General features: G+C 44.4%; 1 protein-coding gene across 1 annotated transcript; it reads left to right on the top strand.

The window, feature by feature from the left end:
- The first annotated feature begins 229 nt into the window (after positions 1–229).
- ALOX5 (arachidonate 5-lipoxygenase) lies at positions 230–27,193 on the top strand. The gene is made up of 14 exons (XM_056494660.1): positions 230–487; positions 4,359–4,557; positions 6,203–6,284; positions 7,631–7,753; positions 12,228–12,334; positions 15,192–15,364; positions 16,059–16,205; positions 16,289–16,492; positions 16,685–16,771; positions 18,422–18,600; positions 21,234–21,355; positions 23,170–23,270; positions 24,454–24,624; positions 25,763–27,193. Exons 1-14 carry the CDS (start codon positions 338–340, stop codon positions 25,940–25,942), a joined length of 2,025 nt encoding a protein of 674 aa, XP_056350635.1. The 5' UTR covers positions 230–337; the 3' UTR covers positions 25,943–27,193.

The raw sequence follows: 27,193 nt of genomic DNA, 5'->3' as shown, positions 1-27,193 counted from the left end.
GGGTAGGTGTACAGGGCTGGGTAGGTGTGCCATGGTGGGGTAGGTGTGCAGGGCTGGGTGGGTGTGCAGGGCTGGGATAGGTGTACCATGGTGTGCACATTTGCCATGCAGGGTCAGTGTGCCATGTGTGTCCGTGTGCCGCTCTGGGTAGGTGTGCCATGCAGGGTAGGTGTGCAGGGCTGGATGGCTGTTCAGGGCTGGGCAAGGGGCGGGCAGCTCCAGCCGCCCCGTGCGGTGCCGGAGGAGGCGGCGGCGCTGTCAGGCTCGGGCTGGAGGCGGGAGCGCGGCTCAGCAGCGCCGGTGGGACCGAGCCGAGCCGAGCCGAGCCGGCGGGACCATGCCGTCCTACACCGTCACGGTGGCCACGGGCAGCCAGTGGTTCGCGGGCACGGACGACTACGTGTACCTGACCCTGCAGGGCACGGACGGCTGCAGCGACCGGCACCTGCTGGACAAGCCCTTCTACAATGACTTCGAGCGCGGCGCGGTGAGTGCCGTCCCGGCTCGGTGCCGTCCCGGCTCGGTACCGTCCCGGCTCGGTACCGTCCCCGGCTCGGTGCCGTCCCGGCTCGGTGCCGTCCCCGCTCGGTACCGTCCCGGCTTGGTGCCGTCCCCGGCTCGGTGCCGTTCCCGGCTCGGTGCCGTTCCCGGCTCGGTGCCGTCCCGGCTCGGTGCCGTTCCCGGCTCGGTGCCGTTCCCGGCTCGGTGCCGTCCCGGCTCGGTGCCGTTCCCGGCTCGGTGCCGTCCCCGGCTCGGTACCGTCCCCGGCTCGGTGCCGGCCCGGCTCGGTGCCGGTCCCGGCTCGGTACCGTCCCGGCTCGGTGCCGTCCCGGCTCGGTGCCGTCCCCGGCTCGGTACCGTCCCCGGCTCGGTGCCGGCCCCGCTCTCTGCGGCGCCAGCGGCCCGGGCTGCCCAGCGCTGGGCTCGCTTCCCCGGCTCCTTTCCCGCACCGCGGTACCCGCTGCTCCCCGAGCCACCGCATCCCTGCCCCGACCCAGTCCGGCTCTGCGGGTCTGACTTGCAGCGGGCTTTCAGATCTCCTCGTACTTTCTTTACTATTACTAAAAAAAAAAAAAAAAAAAAAAAAAAAAAAAAAAAAAAAAAATTGTGCGTTTTAAGTGATGTTTAGGGTCAGTATTTACTAATAGTCAGAGCCCTGTTATCTCCAAAGAATTAAGCAAAGAGATAAAAGCATCTAGTGGGACTCGCAATGCCTGCCAGGAGAAATGTGAAGGGCAACGTCAATGAAAGCTGAAAAACAGCATGAAAGTGTGAGGATGAGGTTGTGGCTGGGCTATCAACTGTGCTCTTCTTCTCAACCAGGATTTCTGCTGTTTGCTGTGCCCTGTCCTCTCTGTGGTCTATCACTGTATTTGGACTATCCAAATGTAATTGCTTATTCTCTGAGCACTGGATTAGAATCGCATTCATTTGTTTGCTTATTGTCCACTATGGAAATAAAAGACTCTTTTTTCCCCCTTTTTCCAAATGTGTATTTTACCTGGAAACCAAATTCACAGTTTCTAGAGGGTCTGATGAGATAGAAACAACTTTGGAAGTTTTAAGAAGATATTTAAAAGTTTGGAAGTTAGACCTTCCACCACATGTACAAGTGAGTCTTCAGTGTCATGGTGCTGCTTTGCCCTGAGGTGTGTTTTTTCACAGCCTGAGTAAGGTCCATGGTCTCTTCAGTGTTAAACGTCATGAACACACTTAATAGAAGTCAGCATTTTGAGTAGGTGTTGCTGGCATGCCTGGCTGTGGTTCCCCAGATATTTACCAGCCACTGCTACTGAAGTTAATTTTCTTTCATGACTGAACATTCATTAGCTTAGTACCTTGTCACTGAATCTCCCCAATGGACATCCAGTCATTGTTTCTCTTCTATCTGCTGAATAGCCACATGCTTTAGGCAAAACTGAACAGCATTAGCCAGAGAGGTTGAAGGAGACCTCACTGTCCTGCAGACTGTCCTGCAGGCTTAGGGTCAGGGCACTGTCCCAGGAGGGCTGAGCCCTGCCCAGCTCAGGAGATCCATAGGATTTTACTGCCCAGGCAGTTTGCTCTTATTCCTGGGCTGCAAAAGGGGTTTCAGGTGGTTCTGATGGAGCCTGGCAGTACTCTGAGCATCCAGTTGGGTTGGATCCTGTCACAGGAACAGAGTGCCACGATGGGAGCATTCAGTATCTGCCCAGCAGCAACTGGCAAGCTGCTGGGGGACCAGGTCCAGCAGGAGCACAGGTACATCCACTGGGTGAGGGAGCAGTGAACAGTGTTAGTAGCAGTCAGTTCTCCAGCATGTATTTATTGTGGACCATCAAAATAACTCTGTGCTCTGTAAAGTATCTGGCTCTCTGCACACTTGCAGTACAATCTGCTAAGTTCTGGGTTTGAGGGTGTTTTCTAGGGGAATGCAGCATGTTTTTCCAGGCACCTGTTCAGGTTACATTGTGCCTAAAACACTGTGTCTTAATAATATATTGTGCAAGGGAAAAAGAAAAGAAAAGAGAAATACCAGTACAGAACCAGAAAACTAAAACTGAAGCAGGCAGAAGACTTTGAGTTTGGTTGGTTTGCAAAATGTAGCAATTGTTTTCACAGTTCTGACTTTAATGTTTCTTTTAATACCATGATTATAATTTTTTTCTGCAAAGCAATTCAATAGTTATTCCATTTCTAAAACAAATACAACTCTTTAGTGAATGAGCAGAATTTTGCAGTATTATTTTGTAAGTTGCTGTCTACTTTCCAGGTTTGGGCTCTTTTTTTTTTTCTAAATGTTGGTCCAGGGTCTGTAGTTCCGTTATCCTTGTGATGTCTTCATTTGCATTATTGCAAATTGGGCATATTAATACATGTGATTAAAGAGGGCATGGACCAGATCTGAGTAGGAGATTTGCATGGCAAATGTTGACTGAGGGAAAAGTTTGTGGAAAATCCTGAAGGAATTTGCACAATGGTAGCTCAGTTGTAGTTTTTCTGACTTACTTCAAGCTCTGGACACAGGCAATGTTGAGTCATAGTTTCTGCTCTTTGTCTTTTGAGTAAATTTCACTGATGCTGAGTGATTTCAAAGTTTTATGGTGTCCCTCAGTTCTCTCTTTCCTTCCTCTTCCCCTTTCTTTTTAGCTTTTGTTGAAAGAAAAGTACTAACATGTATATCCAGAAAGGAAATACAGCTCCTTCCACTTAAAGCTTTGTGCTTATAGAGAGAGAAGTTGTCTTTGCCGTCCTTTTTCCATTGTGAGAATGGTCAGTAGGGATCTCTCCTCAAAAGAGATAAGACTCAGGTTTTGCATGAGATTAAATTGCTTGAACAGGATGGTACAGGAGTTTGGACAGTCCAATATTGTTCATTACTTCTGTTCTCTCACTCTGCACTCAAACTGTATAAAAGCTCCTTGATCTCTGGCTCACCATGAAGCCATCCTGGTGTTTACCAAGGGACCTTGAACAAAAAATGTCATAGAAACCAAGTGTCAGTTCTTACCTGCACCCTGTACATTCTCTGTAACCTGGCACACCTTGACTGTTTTAGCAAAATTGTCATGGGGTGAGCCCATGGCTGTGTGAGGTACCAGGAGGGAGCCTTCCCTTTCAGAACTGCCATTAGAATTGGAATTGTGATGGTCATAAAAAGATTAAAAACCTTTTAGGTATCATTTAGGTTAATTGCATGTCCTTCTTTCACTACCTCAACAATAACTACTGTAGGGCTCTTGTAACTATCATGTGTACATATCTGTAGGCGTGTCATTGTACTTAAATTCCTTTGTACGTCTGAGCCTTAAAACATAAAATGCATAATTGTCCAAATTTTAGCTGTACAAACATAAAAAATACAATTGTCCTCATTTTTAAAAGAGAGAACTGAAGAAGATCCAGAAGCAAAAGACAAAGTGGATTTAGGAGACCTGGATACTGTTCTTATTCTGAATCACATATAACAAACACAAAAAGGTCTTTAAATTCCTAGTCCAATGTTTTAATCTCTTTAACATCTTTCCACTCCAGCTGCATGAGTAGATGTGCCCTAGCTGTACCTCCTTCAGCTGTTGCTAGGAGAGCAGTGAATGGTTTCATGACCTGCATGTTTTTCTAAGACATGCAAACATTACAAGGAATAATATGGTTTTTAGGTTGCATCCAAAAACGTTTCTCCATTTCTGGAGTGTTTTGCATGTTGTTGTTCTTTTTTTCACCTTTCTGTTGCACTGCAGTCCAATACTAGAACTTCCTTTTCTCACCCACAAGAAGCTGGGAAGCAAGAAGAGGAAAGAAGGACTAGGTATGCCTGGGTAGTGCTAGTGGTGCTTCCTTCACGTGCAGTGGATCACTGGCTGTATTCTGCTCTGCAGGTTGACTCCTATGATGTGACTGTGGAAGAAGACCTTGGAGAAATTCAGCTAATAAAAGTAGAGAAACGAAGATACTGGTACCAGGATGACTGGTACCTTAAGTATATCACAGTTAAAACACCCGTGGGTGACTATCTGGAGTTCCCGTGTTACCGCTGGATTACAGATGAAAAGGAGGTTGTCCTTCGGGATGGAAGAGGTGAGGGCTAGTGGAAACCAGATTTCTTGCAGAACACCTGGAATTCTTCCATCTCTCCTTCCCATTTCTCCATGCACCTCCCAGTCCTCTCTCTCCAGTGAAGACCCACTGCCAGTCCCCTTCTGCATCCTGGAGAATGGGCTTTCCCTGCCAGGAATACTTTCTGAGCCACTGGCATCTGGGTTGGATGTTTTGGGAAACACATACAAGGAAGAGTCCTAACCCTGGCTTGTTGCACTGGTTTTGAATTTGAAGACTGACACTAATGCCAAATTTTTTACTACTTCACATGCCCATTGCTGGAAGCCCTTTTGATCTAATTAGCATTAGTGTTCCCTATTTGCTTCATACTAAGCTCCTAAGTGGCCCATGATTAATTGCCTGTAAATTGTTTTGTTTTCATGAGAGTGAAATAAAATCCCAAGGTTTCTCAGCGGGTGCAGAATGAAAGAGCAGCTTACTTTTCATTCATTCTTTTTTGCATGCTGTCAAGTCCAGGACAAGGCAGGTTGATGGAGTAATGCTGACCAACTGAGAAAAACAAGTGTTTTTAAGTGTCTCTGACACCTACCTGTTGTTACTGGGATTTGGGCAGACATTTGTCACTGATGTTTGCTTCCTCCCCTCTCTGGTACCTGGGGTAGGTTGACTACTGTAGTATTCTGCAGCATAAGTGCCTAAAAACAGCTGAAACAAATGTAAGGTGGCAGGGAAAAAATGTTTATATTTTATTCCCCTTACATTTTTTGCCTGAATGGGGCATTTTATGTTTGAAGTCTTTTGTCCTGTAATGACAGCTATGTGTCAGTTTCATTTTGGTCTTTCCATTTTTCATAATTTGTTTTGTAACAACTGTACCACTTCCATGGAATGCAGCTTTGCTTGGCTTTCAGAGGATGGTGAGGAAAAGGACAAGAGCAAGTGAAGCTCTCTTGGTAACTTGAACCCAACCACCTGGAAACCATTTATGTTATCAGCTGTATTACCTCAGATATTTCCAACCCCAACCCCAAACAGCTTTTGTTATAAAACTCCTACTGGTTTTATCTGCCTCCACATCTGTGTATGTAAAGTGAGTCTAGTACCTTGCCCTTTCTCTGATCACTAAGGAAGTCTCTGTGTTATTTAATGTTGTATTGAATTTATGGTCAGAAGAGCAAAATGTCTGGAACTGAAGTCTCATTGTTGGTTTTTTTTCTGTTCTCATGACTGGAAGATGTGATTATTGCCCCAAGCTGATAAGGGAGAGCATTGCTCAAGGGGAGAGAAGCTTGGAGATGTTTCCTGGAGATTTCTTTTAGCAGAGAGGATGACCTCTCTTCAGACCATGTAGCTCTAGATATGTACAGCAAGTGACTACAGCAGAAATCTAGGGTTTATATACAGTTAAAACAGATGTTCCTAGCTTAAGCTAATTTCCCCTTGGAAGCACCAAGTCAGGAGCTTATCTTCTTCCACAGGTTCTCTAAGGACCTGTGTGTCTACTCAAAAGCACTAAGTGGGATCATGTAGGCATTTCCCACAGAAACTTTGGAAAGGTATAGATCAGAAGTTTGAAGGTTTGAAAACTTTGCTGTCCTTCTCAATACCTGGGAGATGATAGGCAGAGGAATCTCATAACCCTGTCTCTGTTCCCTGCTGGCAGCAAAGCTCCCCCGAGATGACAAGACTCAGATTCTCAAGCAGCACAGGCGCAAAGAGCTGGAATCCCGTCAGAAAATGTACCGGTGAGTTTCCCCCTGCTCTGGTCTGTCCCATCAGGTCAGAGCTTGGAATAGTCACATTATCACATGCCTACAATTACTCAGCTGCTGGATAAGAGAAAGCCTGTCACCATGCTGGCCATATATGGTTTTTACTTAGGTGGAATTCACTGCACAGTGACGATCATGCTGGTGCAGGTGGTGTTATGAGATACTTGTACCTCAGATAAGCCTGTCTGGAAGACCTCAGTGGGAATTCAGTGATTCAGCCTCTGTGTGGGCCTTCTGGCACACTGCTGTGCTTTCAAGGAAAATCTGAAGGCATATTTCATTTGCCTGTTACAAGCAGTACTACAGTTTCAGAACATGATCTGAACATGTCAGCTTTTCCTGGAGCTTTTTGGCTGCTGCACCAAGCTGGCTTGAGTTGTTTCCTGCACCAGGGTACAGTGAAAACCTGTTTGAGTGAAGTGGGATGTGCTAACAGAAGACAGTTGTAAGGTATAAAAATCTCACATGTGTATTATACCTGTCTGTTTCACATACATATATATATAGATATACATATGTATTATACATCTATATCACATATATATATTATGCCTTCATAGACATTTTTTCCTAGCCGGTGTCATGATGAGAAAATTCTTTCTTTTCTCAGCGGGTAACTCCAGAAGGCATTAGACATTGCCTTTTGCTAGAGACATGCTCTGTTAAAATTACAAAAGTTTCTTGCACTTGTATCTCCTTAATTGGGAGAGTAAGAGTCAGGGCAAAGGGTCTGTTCAGAATGATGGATTGAGGCTTGGTGCAAGGGTTTGTTTGTTTCCTTTGAACAAGAAAGGCTGTTCCCTACAAATTATGGGAAATAGAGCAGAGGAAAATATGGTTCAAAAAGAGGTGTGCCACAAAATTTTATTTACATATGCAAGAAGGAAGGCAAAACCATTTGTAATTTCAGGGAAATAGCTACTTAAAATTCTGATGCACAGCTGATAATACACAATGGAGTCTGTGTGTGGCAGGCACTCTGGAAATACCATTGAAACAGTATTCCTTACAATTCACTTTCTTTGGTTTAGAAATAAAAATGGGGCAAAGAATGTGTAGAAATATCACAGGTATAAGTTACTTCAAGCTTTGGGAAGGTAGCTGGCCAAGTAGATGCCTTCCAGTCTGCTTCAGGATTCTGTGGGTTACTGGTAGGTATTGATGTGTTGTAAATCACTTATTTTGGCCTGAGTCTGACACAAAACTCCTTTATAGCAGTGAATTACCAAAACAGTGGAGATAAGGACACAGCTCCCATGCTGATACAGTTATATACAGTTAAATACAGATATATAATCAAACCTCTCTTATTTTCTCAGCTGGAAGGAGTGGCATCCAGGCTTTCCCCTGAGCATTGATGCCCATTCTCACAGTGAACTGCCTCGTGACATCCAGTTTGACAACGAGAAGGGAATTGACTTCATTCTGAACTACACGAAAGCGTAAGTTCAGGAGTTTGCAGAATCTCTTTTGGGGCAGGTAAAGATCTGATCACCTTTTAGGTTTCATTGAATCTCAAAATTGGATTACTTTCTCCAGCAGCCAATCAAAGTAGGGAAGCAGGAATTTAATGGATTTGTTATTTTATTTTTTAGTTATCAGTATTTAATATTGGACTGACTGAGCCTCTGCATTCTGGTTAGCCATGGGTTTGGCTGTAGGCAGATGGAGGAGACATGGTCAAAAGCATCAGCAGGACTACAGGCACCTGAGACTTTTCACACAGTTCTTAGCATTGCCCCCTGGAGATACCTTTCTCCTCTGACTGCTGGTGATAATTAAATCTTTTGGTCACACACACAAAGATCATTATCAATGTACCCTTGACATCCTACTGGAGCAAATCTCTTCTGAGCAGCTCATCAGTCATCCACACCTGAGTGTAATCTGCTTGGGGCAGCCAGGTTACTGTCCAGCCACTTGTAGATCATGTCATTGAGGAAAACACTGGATGGCCATTGGATGAGCCTGCATAATCAATCCTGCAGAGCTCTGGAATAGTACAGTGTGGCAGATGGGACATCCCTGACCTGTGAGCCTCCTGTGCTGTCTCAAGTGCCCAGATCAAACCACACTGTCTCAGATATCCCCCCAAACTATCAGGTGGTGGAAGTCTGACATGAGACAAGAATGGTCCTTACATGTCAGAGCATTCTGGGTATTTCATTTATTCATTTATGCAGCTGAATTCCATTTCCAATGGAACTGGAGAGTCGAATCAGCATGGTGTTAGCCAGTGCAGACCAGCTGTTTCCCAGCTCATACAGAATATGTGAGTGATGCAGGAGCAACAGCCCCTGAATGCCAGAGATGAGGGGTTTGCCATTAGGAGACATAAGCAGTGTGGAGGCTGCATTCCTCTTCCACAATCCCATCCTGCCAGGCTGTGGCATGGTGTCAGAGGTCCTGAATCACTTCCAAGTGAAACTTGGAAGCAACTCAACAGAGTGCAGGGACATCTATCTTTGTTGTTGGCTGTAAGGGGCCCTCCCCATAAAATAGGAACCTGAAACTGTGTTGCTGACAGCCAGCCATTCTGGATAACTGCTATGATGCAAAACAGACTTTCCTAAGGAATGGCAGTGCTTCTGGCTGGCACATCTGGCTGGAAAACCTGGACCTGTGTTTCTGGTCAAATAAATTGTGAAAATCTTTGGAGAAGAGTTTGATAGGCCTTATCTAGCTACCCTGTTGTGCTTTGGGAGCTTGGAGCAGCTGTTTGCAGGAATGGAGTGGAGAAACTTGGGGGAAGGCATGGGAAGACAGAGATGTGTCTGGAAATCCACGGGCAGGTGTGAAGCAACAAAGTGTAGCAGTGGGCAAGGAGCACTTCTAAGGGAAAATGTGAGAGCTGAGAGAGTTGTATGAGACATAGGAAGTAGTGGAAGAGGGGAGGGGAAAGCCCTTTTTCTTGAGACATGCAAAAATTAACGTAGAGGGAGATATGTCTCAGATATTCTTTATGTTGCTGCAAGGTTGGGTCTTCAGATTGACAGTGGATAACTCTGTAAATTTAAAGGATTAATGGTGTGTAGGTGGAGATAATCCTGAGGTGTCTGTTGCTGACGTGATCCACGCTATCTAGCAAATGGAAACTCTCAGCCTGGATTCTGTGCCAGAAATGCAGGCTTGTGTAGCTATTTTGGACCAGTGTTGCATTTGGGCAGATTAAATTCTACAAGCAACCCTGACTTTGACTTTTTTTTCCTTCCTCTGGCTTTTAGTGTGTGCCAGAGACTTCCAAATACTTGATTTATTGAGGAAAAAGGATTTTTGTTTCCTAAGTCCTTTGGAAGTTTTTTCCAAGATAGGAAAAGTGAAGAACTTCCTCCTATTGGAAGTAGTCTTCGAAATATCTGAGAATGGATGTGTGCCTGGCATTCAGCAGGTTTGTGACTAGATCCCAGGTGCTGTGCCTACTGCTTGGGTTGATCAGTAGCCCCAGGTAGGAAGAGCACCTTGGGCAGGAGAGGAGCAGCACATATCTGCTTATATGTCAAATGTTTTCTAATCTTAGACAGTTCTGAAGGAGGCCAGAGCTCTGCAAGACCTTTAGTGGAAACTCTCAAACGAGTCAGTCTTAAATAACTCTTCTCAAGCTATTGAGTTATGTCTTTTAAAATGGTTTAACCATCTGGTGGTGGTCATGCTGCTTCTTGAAATTCATCTGTGATTCAGATACCTGGTCCCTATCCAGAAAGTCCAGCCCAAAATTACCCTTGCTTTGATCCTTGCACAATGCTTCTGGGTCCCTGTCAGGTGTGGAAAGACCTTTGGAGAGGCCATCACCTGTTCTAGCCTGGGCAGTTGTGTGACTTTTACTTCCCAACATGGCTCCAGGCACCTCTTACCCTTGAGTGCCATGTCAGCAGCAGAAGCAGCCCATTCTGCATGCAGCCCATTCTGCATGTACCCCCTTCTGCATGCACCCATTCTGCATGCACCCCCTTCTGCATGTACCCATTCTGCATGCACCCCATTCTGCATGCACCCCACTCTGCATGCACCCCATTCTGCATACACCCATTCTGCATGCAGCCCACTCTGCATACACCCCATTCTGCATACACCCATTCTGCATGCACCCATTCTGCATGCAGCCCGTTCTGCATGTACCCATTCTGAATGTACCCATTCTGCATGTACCCCATTCTGCATGTACCCATTCTGCATGTACCCCATTCTGCATGTACCCATTCTGCATGCACCCACTCTGCATGTATCCCATTCTGAATGTACCCATTCTGCATGTACCCATTCTGCATGTACCCATTCTGCATGCACCCCACTCTGCATGTACCCATTCTGAATGTACCCCATTCTGCATGCAGCCCGTTCTGCATATATCCCATTCTGCATGCACCCCATTCTGCATGCACCCATTCTGCATGTACCCATTCTGCATGTACCCCATTCTGCATGTACCCATTCTGCATGTACCCCATTCTGCATGCACCCATTCTGCATGTACCCATTCTGCATGTACCCATTCTGCATGTACCCATTCTGCATGTATCCCATTCTGCATGTACCCCACTCTGCATGTACCCCACTCTGCATGTACCCCACTCTGCATGTATCCCATTCTGCATGTACCCCATTCTGCATGTACCCCACTCTGCATGTACCCCATTCTGCATGTACCCCACTCTGCATGTATCCCATTCTGCATACACCCCACTCTGCATGTACCCCATTCTGCATGCACCCCATTCTGCATGTACCCCATTCTGCATACACCCCATTCTGAATGCACCCCATTCTGCATGTACCCCACTCTGCATGTACCCATTCTGCATGCACCCATTCTGCATGTACCCCACTCTGCATGAAGCCCATCTGGGCTTAGTGCAGAGACAGCTCCTTTGTCTGCACTGTGGTCATGTTGGTCTAGAGCCCTCTTCCCAGATAACCATTGGCTGTTTATCCTGGCTTTTGGTCCTCTCCAGCCAGTTCTGATCCAGTCTTTTCTATATGTTTGCTGATTATAAATCCAGCCTCCTGGGATTCTCCTTGAATTCTTTTGGGGAGATTTTAGTGCAATAGTGTGACTTTTCTTTACTTTGCTGTATGTGCTATGGGTGCTTTTATTTGTGTTTTTGAAGTGTTAGTGGGAAGACAGCTTTCTTTTTCAAATTCATTATTTGCTTTCCCGTCAAAGTAAGTGATTTCCACCTAATAACAGCAGTTCAGCATTTATGCAATAATTCGGGACTTGTCATTTCATATAAAGGGAACTATCTTGGCTGTGCTGTATTTGCTGAATTAGCAGATGAATTCAAGCATTTCTGGCTCCCAGCCCACTGTGTTCATGTGATGACTTCGACCAAGAGCCTTGGTTTCTGAGGTTAGATGCGAGCATGAGGTTTATCCAGCAGCTCAAGTAAACAGAAAGCTCTCAAAAACTCAGATCACATACTTTAGGGATCCATTCTGTCCTTGGTCATGTAGGTACTTCCAGTACCTACCATTTTTTTTAGGAATGGTGGCTGGCTGATCCTGGGTTGTTAATCTTCTGACTTTGTGCACCTCTGTCAGTCTCTTTGTGTCACCATACCACTTTCTGAACTGGTGTTAGTAGTGCTCAGCACTCTCAGCTGTTGTTAAACACTGACAATGTGTGAAGCACTAGCTTTTCTGACTACAGCTTTTATAGGTCCAGTCTAGGCTGCTGAGAATAATTCTAGAATGGAGTTCTGTAAATGCAATAGCAGAAGTTGGTCCCTTGATGTGTCTTTCAGCCTTTCGTGTAAAGTACAGCCTGCAGTATTAATTCTGTAGGGTGACTAACCCTACATTCCATTATTAAAAGTTTATTGTGTTTAGGTATATAAAAGCATGGGAAATGATAGGAATGTATTGAGAAAGCTGGAGATAATTTTTTTTCAGATATGCTTTGGTTCGATTTATTTTTAGGATGGAGAATCTTTATGTCAATCGTTTCATGCACATGTTCCAGTCCTCCTGGAGTGATTTTGCAGATTTTGAGAGGATCTTTGTCAGAATCAGCAACACAATCTCTGGTGAGTTTTTCAGTGTTTGCTCGTTTGCGTCACAGAGTGACTAATTAGTTGTCTTTGATCATTTGATTAGGATGGATGTGGCTGACCTGCTCTTCTGCTCTCCAGTAAATCAACTGTAATCTCAGACTGCTGATCACACCATCAACCCACAAGAGTTAAAAACAAACCTATGATCTCACAAGGAACTAGAATTACTGGGAATTGCTCAGTGACATTCTCTGTCCTGAGCTGTACTGGAGGTCAGGGCAGCTGGGCATCCTGGTCCCTTTTGGCTTTTAGAAATGTATTTTCAAGCATGTCTGAGTCCCATAGGACAGATTTTTATAAGTATTTTGAGTCTAAACCTGGAGATAACTTGGTGGGAGTGCTTTTCAGACCATGGTAGCTGTTAAAGCATTTTTGAAAATTTGATTGTTCATGTCCCACTTAATCTGAACACGCAGAAAATCTCCAGAAAGGGAAGTCTGGCAATGTTCCCTGTGAAGGACAAGTGCAAGGGTGACCCCTCTTGCCTCTGACACAGTCCAGACCAAAGGCTGACCCCTGATATCCCAGCCATGTGCTCAGTTGCACTGCTGCTGTAAGTCCAGGCTTCTCAACCCTGATCCAACAAGGGGAGGGTAGCAGTGCCTTGGTTCTGCTGTCACAGGACCTGTACCTGTACCTGTACCTGTGGCTCTTCTCAGCTGGTTCTCTTGGGCCATTTATGTCAGGGACTTGGGGCAGCTCAATTGTTTTTCAAGGATAAATTTCAAGGATAAATTATTTTGACAGAAGTCATTCCAGATAGGAAAGCCTCTCCTGTTAGACCAGCAGATCTGAGGATGGTTACAAAGAACTGGGAATGACCTGGAACTGTAACTTCACCTGTCCTGGTGCAGGCCAGGATAAAAGTCATCAGACCACAATCCAAGGAATCATGCTTCTTACTGGAAATTAGTGTGAGCTAGACCTGGGAAAGCTTGTGGCATTTGTCCAAAATTTCAATTATCGAAAATCTGTCAGAATTATTTATGCATATTGCATTAAATATCCTCCTGTGCTTACCATTTCATACTTCCTACTAGAAGACAAAAAACCCTGTCTAAGACTATGAATTTCACTTTTGCTTTCAGGGACATTAAGTTTCTGCAGTGTCTTTTATTCTGTTAAAAAAATCCATTCGTGTGGTATTGACATATCAAAGACAAAATGCTGCTTTTCTTTAACCCTTTTCAATGCACAAATCTTAAAAGTTACTTAAAAACCAGTAAAAAGAATTGCAGACAGTCAGGGGTTTTGAAGTTCATGGTGCCATTTCTGTAGAGATGGGCTGGGGAGCTTCCAATTCGTGAGCCAGACCCAACTTCTGGTATCATCCATGATTACTTTTATCTTTCTGTGTTATTGGATATAATGGATGCACAGCAATTTTAAGTTGGCTAATGTGTGACTCCTGTATGAATAGGCTGTTTAGACTCTGCAAAGGAAAACGGTTTTCCCTCCTTCTCTGATGTTTTACTCTTCTTCAGGCTGCCTAGGGATCAGTTCACAGAAATAAGAGCAGTTATGCTTTTCTTGGGTATAAACCCAAGAACACAAGGTGGCAGAAGTATTAAAAACTAATTACAGCAGCATTTAATAGGATTGCTTCCTAAAGTACTTTTAACACAAGAATTAGATATGATTTACAATTAATTTAATTGATAACATTTCCATTCTCATGAGGAAAGCTCCAATTCTGTTACATTTAAACATTAAACATCTGTCTCAGTTATGTTAAATCTCAATTTTCTTTTTTATGAGCTTTGGCAGAAGCAGGAATGATGGAGAAGGTGTTTCAAGGCATTTTTCAGTAGTGCAGTTTCTGTCCAAGGTGCTGAGTCATTTTTTTTTCTTGATGAAGACTTCAGATACAGCTCCAGGCTCATTAGGCAGTTGATGGAGATAATGTAAATGTCATTTGCATAAACTTAACTTCTTTTCAGCTTTATTGTGGGTTTTGAGACATTTTAAAATTATCACTGCATTCCCTTAGGGTACATATTTTTAATCCTTTCACCCTTTCTAGAAAAATTAATTGCTTTCAGAAAATGTTGTGCCTTGTTTAAAACTAGCCAGTAGTGGAAAACTTCACTAGCTTTTTTCCCCTGAAGACATCAGTGGGGTTTTTCATTTTAACTGAAGTGACAACGTGACATTACAAAACAGAACACTTGCATGTAGAAAATGTCCAGTAATACTACATATGTAATAGTAAAGAGAAGGGGTATCCAAAACTAGAATTTTATTGAGATGTTAATCTGGGTTTATACCAGCAACTGAAAAGTAGAGGGAAAACAAGTCAAACAATCCAAACAACAAATGAGGAGTTGTACTGAGTCAGAGTCCAAATCCTCCCCCAAATTTCCCTCACCCAGCTCTAGCAGAAAGCTCTGCTCCAGCCACTGCTGTTCCTTCCCTACACACATTGGTGCAGCTTCTCCTGCTTGTGCCACCTGTTTTTGAACTTAGCCCTCTGTACTGCATGCCCTGTGAATTTGAAGAGGGGGATTAAAAAACTTCATGGAAGACCTGAGAAGGTGGTTTCCAGATGAAGAGAGTATTCTTCATAAAAGTGGAATATTTTATTCGTCATCGCTTCTGTACATGGAGAAACAAATTGTCATCAATTTAATTCATCAATTAATTAAGTGTGAGAAACAAGGATTAAATTTTCCATTTAACTTCAGTGATTTTTCTTAAAAACCTGTCACCTTTGCATCATTTTTGCTGCTTTCTGTATTCAGAGTTTCAGTGCCGTGTAACGAAAAAGTGAGGGGGAAAGGAGGAATCCTTTCCAGTAGATATTGATGCTGTAGGCTTGTTTTCCCTTTAGAATATGTGATGCAACACTGGAGGGAAGATTTTATGTTTGGCTACCAGTTCCTGAATGGATGCAACCCTGTGCTGATCCGGAGGTGCACAGAGATACCCAAGAAGCTGCCTGTGACCATGGACATGGTGGAATGCAGTCTGGAGAGGAACCTGACCCTGGAGGAGGAAGTGAAGGTACAGCTCTGGGTCAGGCTGGGCTCCACCTGTTCCTTCTCCATCCCCTAATCTCCAGGGTCTGCTGCTTTCTCCAGCCACATCTCCTTTCCTCAGGATGAGATAGGTCATGGCACAGCTGTTTGTCCCTGCAGACTGGCAGTGCTCCTGCTGGCTTTTCTCCTCTGTCTGGAGCTGCAGGCCAAGCCTGTCTCCAGCTCCAGTGGAAGAGCTGTAACCAGGAGATGAACAGTCCCTTTTCTCTGGTTTTCTCTGCAAGGTGAGGGATTGACTGAGTGCCTCAGAGGGGAAAGGTGCCTCTTGCTTTCCTGGTAGGATCTTACCCACTTAGCATTGACAAGGTTGGTGCCTTGTTCAGTTAACACAGGGTTCTCTTCAGCTGGCAGTGTGAAACTTGCTGAGTGTCACTGCATGAGTACCAAACACAGAGATGCTCTTTGCTGAAAGGCTCACTGCCAGACTCTGCAGACACACGGCAGGTAGTTTGTGCAATGGTGCTTGCTGTCTCAATGGCATCATTCCTGAGCTGCCATGGGCAAGGGCAGGCCAGGGTTTGCTTGTAACCACCAGGCTCAAGTCAGTTTCTGGTCAAGGCTTCCCATTCCCTTTTCCAAGCTGCTTGCATATTATTAAAACAATCATGCTTTTCTTTTTTTTTTTTTTTTTTTTTTGTTTCATTTTTTCCTTCCCACAGCAAGGAAACATTTTCATTGTGGACTATGAGCTGCTTGATGGTGTGGATGCCAATAAAACAGACCCATGCACAGTACAGTACTTGGCTGCACCCATCTGTCTGCTATATAAGAATCTGGAGAAAAAAATTGTACCCATTGCAATCCAGGTGGGCTTGCTGTCAGGGTCTTTGTTGTCTCATTTCAAACATGAAGGACTTGGGGTTTCACATTCTTTTTATGCCTTTTTTAGCTTGGTCAAAAGCCTGGACCAGACAATCCCATCTTCCTCCCTTCAGATGCCACATATGACTGGCTGCTAGCTAAAATTTGGGTGCGCTCGTCCGATTTCCACATGCACCAGACAGTGACCCACCTGCTGCGCACACACCTGGTCTCAGAGGTGTTCAGCATCGCCATGTTCCGGCAGCTGCCAGCTGTGCACCCCCTCTTCAAGGTCAGCTCCTGCACCAGGGCTGGGGCGGTTATCACAAACCAAAAGGAAGTGCTAGTGAGTTCAGCTGAAATAGTTTCACTGGCTGCCCTGCAAGATAAGATGCAGCTAAGCCACCAGGGCTTCACACTTTACATCTGGCTGCTGTGGAGTTCAGTCTGAGAATTTTCCTTCTTTCATTGTTTCATTTCACAGCTCTTGGTGCCCCATATGAGGTTCACAATTGCCATCAATACCAAAGCCCGAGAGCAGCTTATCTGTGAGTGTGGCCTTTTTGACAAGGTTGGTAAACTCTTTGTGAATCTTCACTGTTCATGTCAGTTCACCATTATTCCTGGTTCCATATGTACATAGCCTTTAATCACCACATATTGCCTTGTTCCCTGACCTTCCTATTAAAGGGCAAACATAAGTGATACCACCTGAGAAACAGGCACAGAGAACTGATGCCTTGTTGTGCTAAAAATGTTCTCTTTTACCTCTAAGTAGCCAAATCAGAACTGGCCAATGTCAGTCAGTGTGTTGATCATTGCTGATGTGCCTTTTGGTTATAATATAGGAGTGCACATAAATCCCTGCTTATGTATCCACATAATTAAGCCCCTAGCTTCTTTTAAATACTCAGTTATTCATGTATGAGCAAAGGGATATGTGATTGCAAATGGAAATTTCCATCACAGAAAGATGTGTTGGTAAGGCAGATTTCTAAGATCACAAAGAGTGTGTTTGGACTCCAGACTGTCTTCTGGAGTTGCCATAAGCAGCAGATCTGCTAGGACTGAATCTCAGCTTCATCTGAGTCAGTGAAACACAGCTGTATGTCACACCTGTATCAATGATTTGGGTGAGGGCTGACATGCACCCTCCATAAGTTCACAGATGACACTAAGCATTTCTTGGTGGGAGAAATGGAATGCCATCTGGATTTCCACAGCTTGGGCACACAGCAGTCTCTCTGACTGCTAGGAGCGTGCTGTGGAAGTTTGGGGAGGTTTCAGGAGCCTTTTCAAAGAGGGACCATGTGTTTCAGGACACCTCTGTCCTCATTGCACCACTGGCACCGGGCCAAAAATAGCTTCCTTGATTCAGGGTTTTTCATCCAAGTAGAATAGAGGGGTTAAACCCAGACTCCTTCCCTTGTTGTCTATACTGCTCTGCTGACTGTGGAGACTTTGCATCCCTTTTAACAGAAGTGTCTTGTCCATCCCCCATGTGTGTGGGATGAGTGTGTGGCTAAGACTTGCCAGCAAGGATCTGGAGTTCCAGAATTTGTTGGTTCTAATGCAGATGAGCAACCAGAGGACAGTAAATGTAAGGTCACAACTGCTATAACACTGTATCCTATGCTAGAAAAGCAACTTTTGGGACCTCTTGTGCAGTGATTACTGAAGGGTTTTGCAGTGCTGTCTGTTGTGGATGTGCTGTGTTTTTCCAATGTAACATATACTGAAACCCTGGCCACTCCTCATTAGCAGCAACCCAGCAGGGTTGATCTCCCGGCATTATTTCCAGAGTGACTAAGGTCAGCCTGCATCCCTAAAAACTTGCCCCTGAATTACTCTGTGAGAGCACTGGCAGTTTAATCCCTCTTGTAACACCCTCAGGGCTGCCTTCCTTCACACAGGGACAGCTTCTGGAGCACAGGCTGCAGGGAGTGCCATGCTTTGATCTTGCTGTACTTCATTAGTGTATTCCAGCACAAGCAGTACCTGCGGTGCAAATGTGTGTGTTAACAGTGATTCATGGGACTGGTGTGAAATCCCTGGAGGCAAAATGCACAGTTCCAGTAGACCTCTGCAGTTTGGTACTTTGTGTGGAGATGTGGTTTTCTCCTTGAAGAACAGATTCTGTATCCTGCAAATTTGTAAAGCCAGTCTTGGCACAAAGGGGACACAATCTCCTGCTGTTCCTGTCTTGCTATTCTTCCTGCAGGCAAATGCTACAGGAGGAGGAGGACATGTGCAAATGGTGCAGAAGGCAATGAAGGATCTGACTTACAGCTCCCTCTGCTTCCCTGAGGAGATCAAAGCTAAAGGAATGGACAGCAAAGAGGATATCCCCTACTACTATTACAGGGATGATGGCCTTAAGGTCTGGGAGGCTATAAAGAGGTAAAAGACCATAGTTCTAGATATTGGCTAATAAAGTCTCAGAGACACAGACTTCATTTTTTTTCTTGCTCACTTTGATCTTCATTGCATCTTGTAAACAATATCTGGGCTGGTTAGCCATATAATGCCTTTTCCATCCAGTATATCTCATCTGAGGAAAAATATTTAGTCATGCACACACTCTTGAAAGACTTAATTCCTGCATTTTTCAGTGCTGTTTTCTTACATTCTGTATTTCAGAGGACCTTTTACAGGTATGTACTCTTCTATAGGTTTTCCCAGAAATTTAGTGAATTGGGATTTAACCTGCAAAAGGAATTTAGTTATCTTTTTTTTTGAGCTATGCACAAGCCAAGAGAGAACTCAGTTCTCATTAATGTTCTTGTGGACTGAAAATATAAGCTTAGCTTCCATGATGGTTCTCTTTTGAAACGGAATAAATTATTTATAAACTGATTGGAACAAAACCCTTCTTAAAATGCCTTAAAATTGCAAAGTCTGAGTTTAATCAGGAAGGGCAGCAATCCTGAGTAAGGAGAGGAACTGCAAGGTTTGACCACACAAATGTGGCTCCTTTTCAGATATGAAATGCTGCCTTGGTTGATTTATATGGTTTTTATTCTGCACTGGCATTTAATTCAACAAACAACATATTTTTTGCATGGCATAAGTTGCTTACCAAATATGCAGCTGTTTCTGATCACATGACTTTTGAAAGGCATGTTCATTAAAAATCAGATCCTTTGTGTACACGAAATAGGAGTTTTATGATGCAAGCATAATGTTGGAAGTTCTGGGGACATCTTTGTCTCCTGTGTTTCCTCTGTGTTTAGACAAGGGCTTATTTTGCAGTATTTCCTGCAATTGTGAGTGCCCATTTGAGAGAAAAGGAAGCTGTAACTTTGTAGTGGTTTTCTTCATGTAGTCCATTTTTTTAATCTTCCTTCTCTCTCCTGGTTTTTTTTTTTTTTTTGGATTGATACATGCCCTTCAAATAACAAGTAGTATTTAGTCAGCTCAATTCATTTTGACTGTTGGTGGGTGTTCACCTTGCTGGAGGATGATGTTGCTCTGCCTCAAAGTTGGCAGAGAGTTGTGAATCATTGGTTTATCAATGGTGTGGGCAGTACCCCCTTGAGTGTGTGAGACCCTGACCCATGGACTGTCATGCATGTGTCTGCTACCAGGAGTCTCCTACACTCTGCAGGGGTATGAGTCTTCACTTTGGTGAAATAATTTCTTTTTCCAGCATTACTTCACATGCTGTAGATGGCCTAGACCTAAGGAAGCTGATAAGGCTGTTCCCATAGAAACATCGAGTGTCACACAGCAAATGTGTAAAGTCCTCTAGTCCTCTTCCTGTTTCTGATCTAACTGCAGATATGCCAACCCAAAGATACTTCAGCCCAAAAGGTCTCACCCACACTTCATATACTAATTTCTGTTTGTGTGGCAGGGGGTCTGAAATACTGACATTTTTTGAGAGGAGGATCCCCTTCCTGTATCACCTGGCACCAGTGCCAAATGCTTGGAGATAGAGCTCATGGAGGGCAGCTTTCTCTCTGCATGTTCCAAAGTTTTTGTTGTCCTTTAACTTCCTCTGGAAGCTAAAATTGCTTAAACTTTTGGTGTTTATGCAGTTATTTGTCTGCCTCAATGACAACTCTTGATTGGCTCATAGGAACCATATCAATAGATCTGTAAATGTCTCCAAATTGCAATAAATTTATAAAATGTATAAATTTATATTTTATTAAGTGATAAATCTCTGTTGGGTAACAATTCTTAATCCCAACAGTCAGCTTCTACAGTCAAGTGTTTCACCCTATGGGTTGTTGTCAAAATATTTAGCAAGGTACCTGCAGAGCTAACAGAATATCTCAGCACAGCTCCATTAACCAGCCATTCAGTCATGAACTGCAGTTCTTCAGGAAATAAATCAGGATTACCTATTCTCACTGCTTTCAAAGCTGCTTCAGTTATCTTAGTGTTTTAAGAGCCTTTCTTAGTGTTTTAAGAGCTTTTATAGGAATAGGCATCTTGAGAAGAGGAGCTGAACAGGAAGGAGATGTCTGCTGTAAACAGTGGGCACAGGAAATGGCTCTAGACCTCTTCTTCCCAGGAGAGGTTTCCTGGGCCACTGAAGTATTCCTCAAAAAGGATTTCCAGTGGGAGGGGTCAACTACTGGCATTCAAAAGCAGCTTTGGGGTGTCCCACATTCAGGGAATGGTACTGGTGTCACAGTTTGGGAACCCCACTGCCCATTGTGGGAGCCATGGGGATAAGCAAGAGGGAGAGTATGGAGTAAGGAAAGGATGTAGATGTGATGACAGAGGTCTGTGCAGGAAAAAGTCTCAAATAAGAGAGTGAAGTGCACAGGATTTTCCAGGGGTTGCAGTATGACCAGGATCTTTTTGCTGGAGGAAGAAGTGATGCTGCAGTCCTAAATGAACCAAAGTTGTCTCTGCTTATTCCCACTGCTTGTAGGAAGGAAATACCAGGGTTTTGAGACCTTCTCTTGCCCTTCACCCTTTCCCCATGTAGCATCTGCAAGGTCAGAAGATCATCTTCTGGAATGGCAGAGTTACATTCTCCTTTTCATTTTGTTTTGTTTGTCTGTTCCTGCCTGCAGCTTTGCAGAGGATGTAATTCACATCTACTATGAGAGCGACGAGGTGGTGTGTGAGGACGTGGAGCTCCAGGCCTTTGTCAAAGACATTTATGTCTATGGAATGAGGGGTGTGAAAGCCTCAGGTAAGGTGTGAGCCCAGCCAGCTCTGCAGCTTGTCCAGTGCTGAGCACACAGCACAACTTAGGGACCCTCTCTTCTTGGCCTGGAGATGCTCAGTTTTACGGTGAGACCCTGGCTCAGGCCATCTCTCAGGACACAGCTCCTTCCTTTGGCACAGATTCTCATAATCAGCTTGGGCAGCTCATGTAATCTCTCTGCACTGGGAACAGGACCTTTGAGTTTGTCTGCTCTAGGCTTTAGAGGTTGTGTCTGTGTGTGTTGGAAGCACCAGGCAGACTGACAGAAATCAAGGAGCAGCAAGGCCCCTTGAATCCTCTCCTGTAAGAATCTCCCTACGAGTATATTGCTGCATTTCACATTTGTTCAGCATTTGTGGCACCATTGAACTATTCTATTCTCTTCAAGAAAAGATACTCAGAATTATTTCCAATAAACATTTTCCTTTGCTCTGTCTCTTCTCACAGCCTCTCTTTTCTTGCAAACCATTACTTGGCATGGGAGCTCTCATCCATAACATGGCTCAATTCTCCCACTGAATACTCCCCTGTTGTTCCCTAAACATGTTGCTTTTCTCTTCTGCTTGCATTTGTTTCCAGGCAGATTTTCAGGAATTTGTAGAGGTGGCTGGGGATTCTTCCTATTGTCCTGTCTGATTTACATCTGTCAACACCTGTTGGCCAGTGGCTGAGGGCAGATGGCTCTGGTGTTGCATGCACACATTGGAGTGCCAGATGTCCAGGCAAAACTGTGATGTTTCCAATCATTATGTTCTGGTGGATGAAAGGCTCCTGGGTTCTGTCTGCCTGGACAAGCAAAGGTTCATTTTTGTTTGTCTAGTTGTCTCTTAGCAAAAGCTTAGAAATGTTGTTCCTCCTGGTCAGAGCTTCATGCTTGACCTAAGCATCTTGACATGGGACAAGTGCTGAGCCTTTCCAGGGCTCCAGCTGGGGTGGGAGGCTACAAGCACCACGGGTGGGAGGACTGCCACTACAGATAGGAAAACTACCAGGCTGGCAGCATGTCTTTCTGCACTGCTGCTGCTCCAAGGTGGGGATGAAGCAGCTGGCACAGGCAGCCTGGCAGGGCTTTTCCCTGTCTGTGGTTGGGCTGGGACAGGGTGCAGCACAGGACTGTGCTTTAGTGAGGACAGGAGGGATACAGGCCTGGGGTTGCTTTGGTTACAAAATATTTCCCCACTCTCTGACTATTCTGTTTTTTTTCTGTATATAACTCTTACTATTCTCCTTCAAAGACAGCTTAATGCAACTATTTCTGTTCCTCATTCTGTTGTTTGTCTTTCAGAAGTTCTCATTTCCTCACTTCCCGTTTCAGTGAATAAACTCTCCCTTGCACTCTTTCTTGCAATACACTTGATTGCTGAACCTCAGACCTTTGTGAATACGAGCTCATGGTCTCTTCCTCCTTGGCATGAACCTTCCCTGCTCACACTGAAGACAAATGGAGCATCTGAGGTCCCTGCCCTGGGGACTCTGGGAGTTCCTTGCTGCAGGGTAGGTAGGGCAGGGACACTGGTTTCTAAAGGCATAATTACACTTTGTCTTTCCCTGATGGAACACCACATACTTTGCAAACAGTGGCAGTGCCTCACAGCCTTGTATGAAGTAAGGCTGTTTTTACAGCTGCACAGCCAAGGCACAGAGAGGTTGAGGAGCTCCTGTTAGACCACACAGCAAGACTGATAGAGTGCCCTGCTCTTCAGTGACTGCTGCACAGCCCTCTAACCCATGGTTTTGGTTATTGCTGGGTGGCAGGGTTACTTCATTGCTGGGTCAAGCTTTTCTTCTCCCTCATTTAGGCTTCCCTAAGATGATCAGGACAAGAGAGACACTAGCAGAATATCTCACTGTGATCATGTTCACTACATCAGCTCAACACGCAGCTGTGAATTTTGGTCAGGTAGGAATTTGTGGGAAGACTTTTCTTCTTTCTGGGCTGGGAGGTACATCTACCAGGGCAGGGTCTGAGAAGCATTTTTTAGTAGATATACAGAATTACATTACTTTTTCTGGTCAAAACTACTGCAGAGCCATCTACAAATCCCTGTGAAGTCTGTGGAAACTGATGTAATTTAAAAGCTGAGAAAGGTATTTCAAGTCCTACCTATGTACCAAAGATCAGATTAGGGATTATAATTGGTATATTTTAATTTTGTTGATTTTATTATGGGAATAATTTATAAAGCATTTAAATGGCATTGCTGCTCATTTCTCGAGTTTACAAACCAAGGGGCAACTTTGAGCTTCCTCTGTGATATTTGATGTGCCACATACTGGTAATCTGTGTTGTCCCTGCCTGCCTTGACTGACATATATGTGCCCTGAAACTATAGTAACAGCCTGCCTTTCAAATGCTGTTTCTTTCAACATCAAGGCATTTTGGAAAGTAGATTTAACAGCCAGAAGCAGATCACTTTGTCAGTCATAGAGGCTGTGCACTTCCCCTCAGGCAGGGCAGGGGATGTGTATGAAGGTAATAAAAAAGTGCTTGGGAGAGAAGAGTTCTGGGAGCTGCATCATCTTAGATGGTGGCGAAACTCAGGGTCATATCCAAGGCAAAAAGAGACATCAGCACCTCCCAGCACTGCACCAGTGACTGTGAGCTCCCACTCTGCTGCTCACCATGGCCATATCTGCATGCCATATTGCACATTTCTTGGTGAGCCAGCATGCCTTATCTCTGTCAGTATCTGACCACCTGGGCATTCACTGTGGGCACATTCTTGGAGGAAATTTTGTGGAAGAGAGAAGCTGGAGTAAAGGCAATCGCCTCAGGTTATCAGAAGGGAACTTTGTTTACTAAAATATTTAAGGCCTTAGCCAGTCTGCTGAATTTGGGCTGTGTGGCACATACCTGTGGCTAGCAGGATAAATACTCCCATTTAGATTGCCCAACTCTCTCTCTTGTGAGTTCCTGAGGAAAACAGTAGGGACTTCCTTGTCACCTCTAGAGCATCTCCCTGTCCTTAGCATCATCTCTTTCTGAGGGGCTCACATGACAGAGGCAAACATTTGTGTGCTGAGTCCCTAGACGCCAGGCGCTGCAGGGTCTCACTGCAGGGTTTCACTCTTGCTGTTTGCAGTATGACTGGTGCTCCTGGATCCCCAACGCCCCACCGACGATGCGCTGCCCTCCCCCAACACAGAAGGGGACAGTCACCATCGAGCAGATCGTGGAGAGCCTGCCCGACAGGGGCCGTTCCTGTTGGCATCTTGGGGCTGTCTGGGCCTTGAGCCAGTTCCAGGACACAGAAGTAAGTCAACCTCTGTGCTCTAGGTGCTGGAGATGTGAGGGCCATGGCGAGACTGCACAGACTCATGAGATGGTCCTGCTGCTCTGTGCTTGCCTTTTCACCTTTCTCTGGGGATGTGCCAGTGCTGTGGGTTTGCCTGTGTTCTGCCAGGTGCAAACCAGCTCTGAGAAAGAAGTTATATTTTTACTCTGAGGCTGTATCAGCCATAATCAAAGTTGATAAGCCTGAGCATGGCATTGCTGAATAAGGATGCTGGTGTGGGAGGCAGAGGGCTGTAGAGGCATAAGGGATTTCTTCCTTCCTTGTCCCTGCAGTGCTGGGGAAGAAGATACAGCAGTGCTGTGTCCCCATGCCCTGTTCTTTTGGAAAAGCTGCTCCAGTGCCATGTGCCTGGTGAGGAGTGAAAACAAAACAAACCTACAGAAGGCTTTGCAGGCATGGTCTGTAGCCATTTCCCTCATGTAAAATGAGGTTGTAGGTACCTGGTTGTTTCACAGAAGGGCTCTGGAGAAGTTGTTTTGAAATCCTTAAATAGAAGGTGATGGACAGAGGGTACTTTAAATTCAGTTTCTCGATCAGAAGAAAGCAGTACTAGCAGAGAAGCTTGTACTGTGGGGGAACAGTTCCCAAAGTTCCCAAAGCAATGTCAGTGTGCATACTGGCAGTGCAATTTTCAGAGCACCCTCAGAGAGAGTCCAAGCTGACTAAAGCAGGTGTGTATTGAACTCTGAAGGACAGTTATAATCTTCACTGTTGCTGAATGAAGTAGTCATCTTCCTTTTAAATCACTGGCTGGGAATTGCCCTCTCACAGCAGCATAAATGTTTGTGTGGCTATGCAGAGATCTGGCACAGGAAGCTCCTCTGACTGATCTGAGTAGAAGTGTGTGGTTCTGAGTGGATGAGGTCTCCTTAGGTCAAGGAGTGCCATGTAGACACCTGAACCAGCACCACAGAAAGATGTAGGGATGGAAAGAACAGCAATAGAGGGAAGGTGTAAGCCAGCTTAAATATTAATAATATTGTTTTAACAGAAGCATTTGTGAGGTGAGGCTCTGGGTGGTGGCCTGCCAAATGGCACCATATTGAAACAGAGCTGCCCTTGCTTTCTCAAAGCGTGACTCGGTGTTTCCAATTAGCTGTTTCTGGGCATGTACCCCGACGAGCACTTCGTGGAGAAGCCGGTGAAGGAGGCCATGGCGAGGTTCCGCAGGAGCCTGGACGAGATCGTCAGCACCATCACCGAGCGCAACAAGAACAAAAAGCTGCCTTACTACTACCTGTCCCCAGACCGCATTCCCAACAGCGTTGCTGTCTGAGCACAGGAGGGATGGAAGGCCTGTAAAGCTAACCATGTTTTCCTGTTCTATGCTTCTTCAATTAGCTTCTCAGAAATGGATCAGAAACCCACCCTCTCCATCAGAGCTTGCTTCAGTCTGTTTGAACTTTCAAAATAAATTTGGTTTTGACCAATCTTGCAAACAAAGTCTAACTGACAGCCCTCTATGTCAGATTTGTCACAAATTTATTTTTCCAGGATTTTTAAACTAATCTTAGAATCAATAGGCATGTTTCTGTTATATTTGTTAAAACAATGTAATCACAGATTCACTTACTCAATGGAAATAGTATCATGAGCAATAAGCAAGTCACATTTTAAAATCCTTCCTATTTTTAATAGGTGATGCTGGTGACATAAAAAATATAATTTTTAAAATTTATGCATTGTTTTGAATCTGATTAATGTCACATATTTTCACTACCATCATGAATATCCTAGCCAGGATGAAGGTAGAAGCAGGAAATTTTCTTGACATAATTGATGGGGTTTTATCACTTTCTTACCAAGTTCATGTGAAATGACATCTCATAGGAAATTAAAATTTTGTACCTACTTAAACCTAAGTATTTCCTACATAAAACTAGGAAGGTTTGTTTTGGCAGCAGAGTTTGATGTCATTCACATGTAAGGGCAAATGTTCTACTTAAGTGTCAGCCAGTACAGACCTAGCAGTGCTTATGCTCAGTTTCTGTTTAATTTCTGAGGCTGCTGGGGTTGTGGACAATTTCTTCTGTTTGGTGGGGAATGAAGAGGCTACTTTGTATAATGGGAAAATTTGTGGAGAAGGCTTAATTGACAGCTTCTAAGAGGAATCTTTAGATTTGACCAATTAAGCATAACTGGCATGTTCCATCTTAGTTATAAACCACTGAGTTTTGTTTTGTTTAGAGGTGTTTACGTTCAGACAGGACTCTGATAAAAGTTGAGAAAGTCACTGAGAAAAGCAAAGTTGAGGTTTGTGAAATTTAAGAGTTGTGGTTTTGCTGATTAGAATTTGGGTTTATTTTTCTGAGAATTTGTTCCTTGTACTTGATCTGCCAGCATGCAGTGTGTTTTCTCAATAGATAAGAAAGTTTCTTGTGCTAATAAAACAGAACTGAACATCTAACTTCTATTTTTTAATTCAGCATCTAATGCTGTATGTCTCAAAAACCTTGTAGGAATAAACAAAATGTGCTGTGTAGAGAAATTAAGTTTATGTCATTGAGAAATACAGTTACTTCCATCA

Source organism: Oenanthe melanoleuca, chromosome 6 (genome assembly GCF_029582105.1).
Source record: "Oenanthe melanoleuca isolate GR-GAL-2019-014 chromosome 6, OMel1.0, whole genome shotgun sequence".
Classification (NCBI taxonomy): Eukaryota; Metazoa; Chordata; class Aves; order Passeriformes; family Muscicapidae; genus Oenanthe; species Oenanthe melanoleuca.
Note: the sequence above shows the minus strand (reverse complement) of the source record. Positions and strands in the feature narration are given on the sequence as shown.

Excerpts from the sequence above, each read along its gene's own strand:
- ALOX5 (XM_056494660.1), top strand. The coding sequence starts at position 338 with ATGCCGTCCTACACCGTCACGGTGGCCACGGGCAGCCAGTGGTTCGCG. Across the intron at positions 4,558-6,202 it reads TGTCCTTCGGGATGGAAGAG|CAAAGCTCCCCCGAGATGAC; the intron begins GTGAGGGCTAGT and ends CCCTGCTGGCAG. Across the intron at positions 7,754-12,227 it reads ATTCTGAACTACACGAAAGC|GATGGAGAATCTTTATGTCA; the intron begins GTAAGTTCAGGA and ends ATTTATTTTTAG.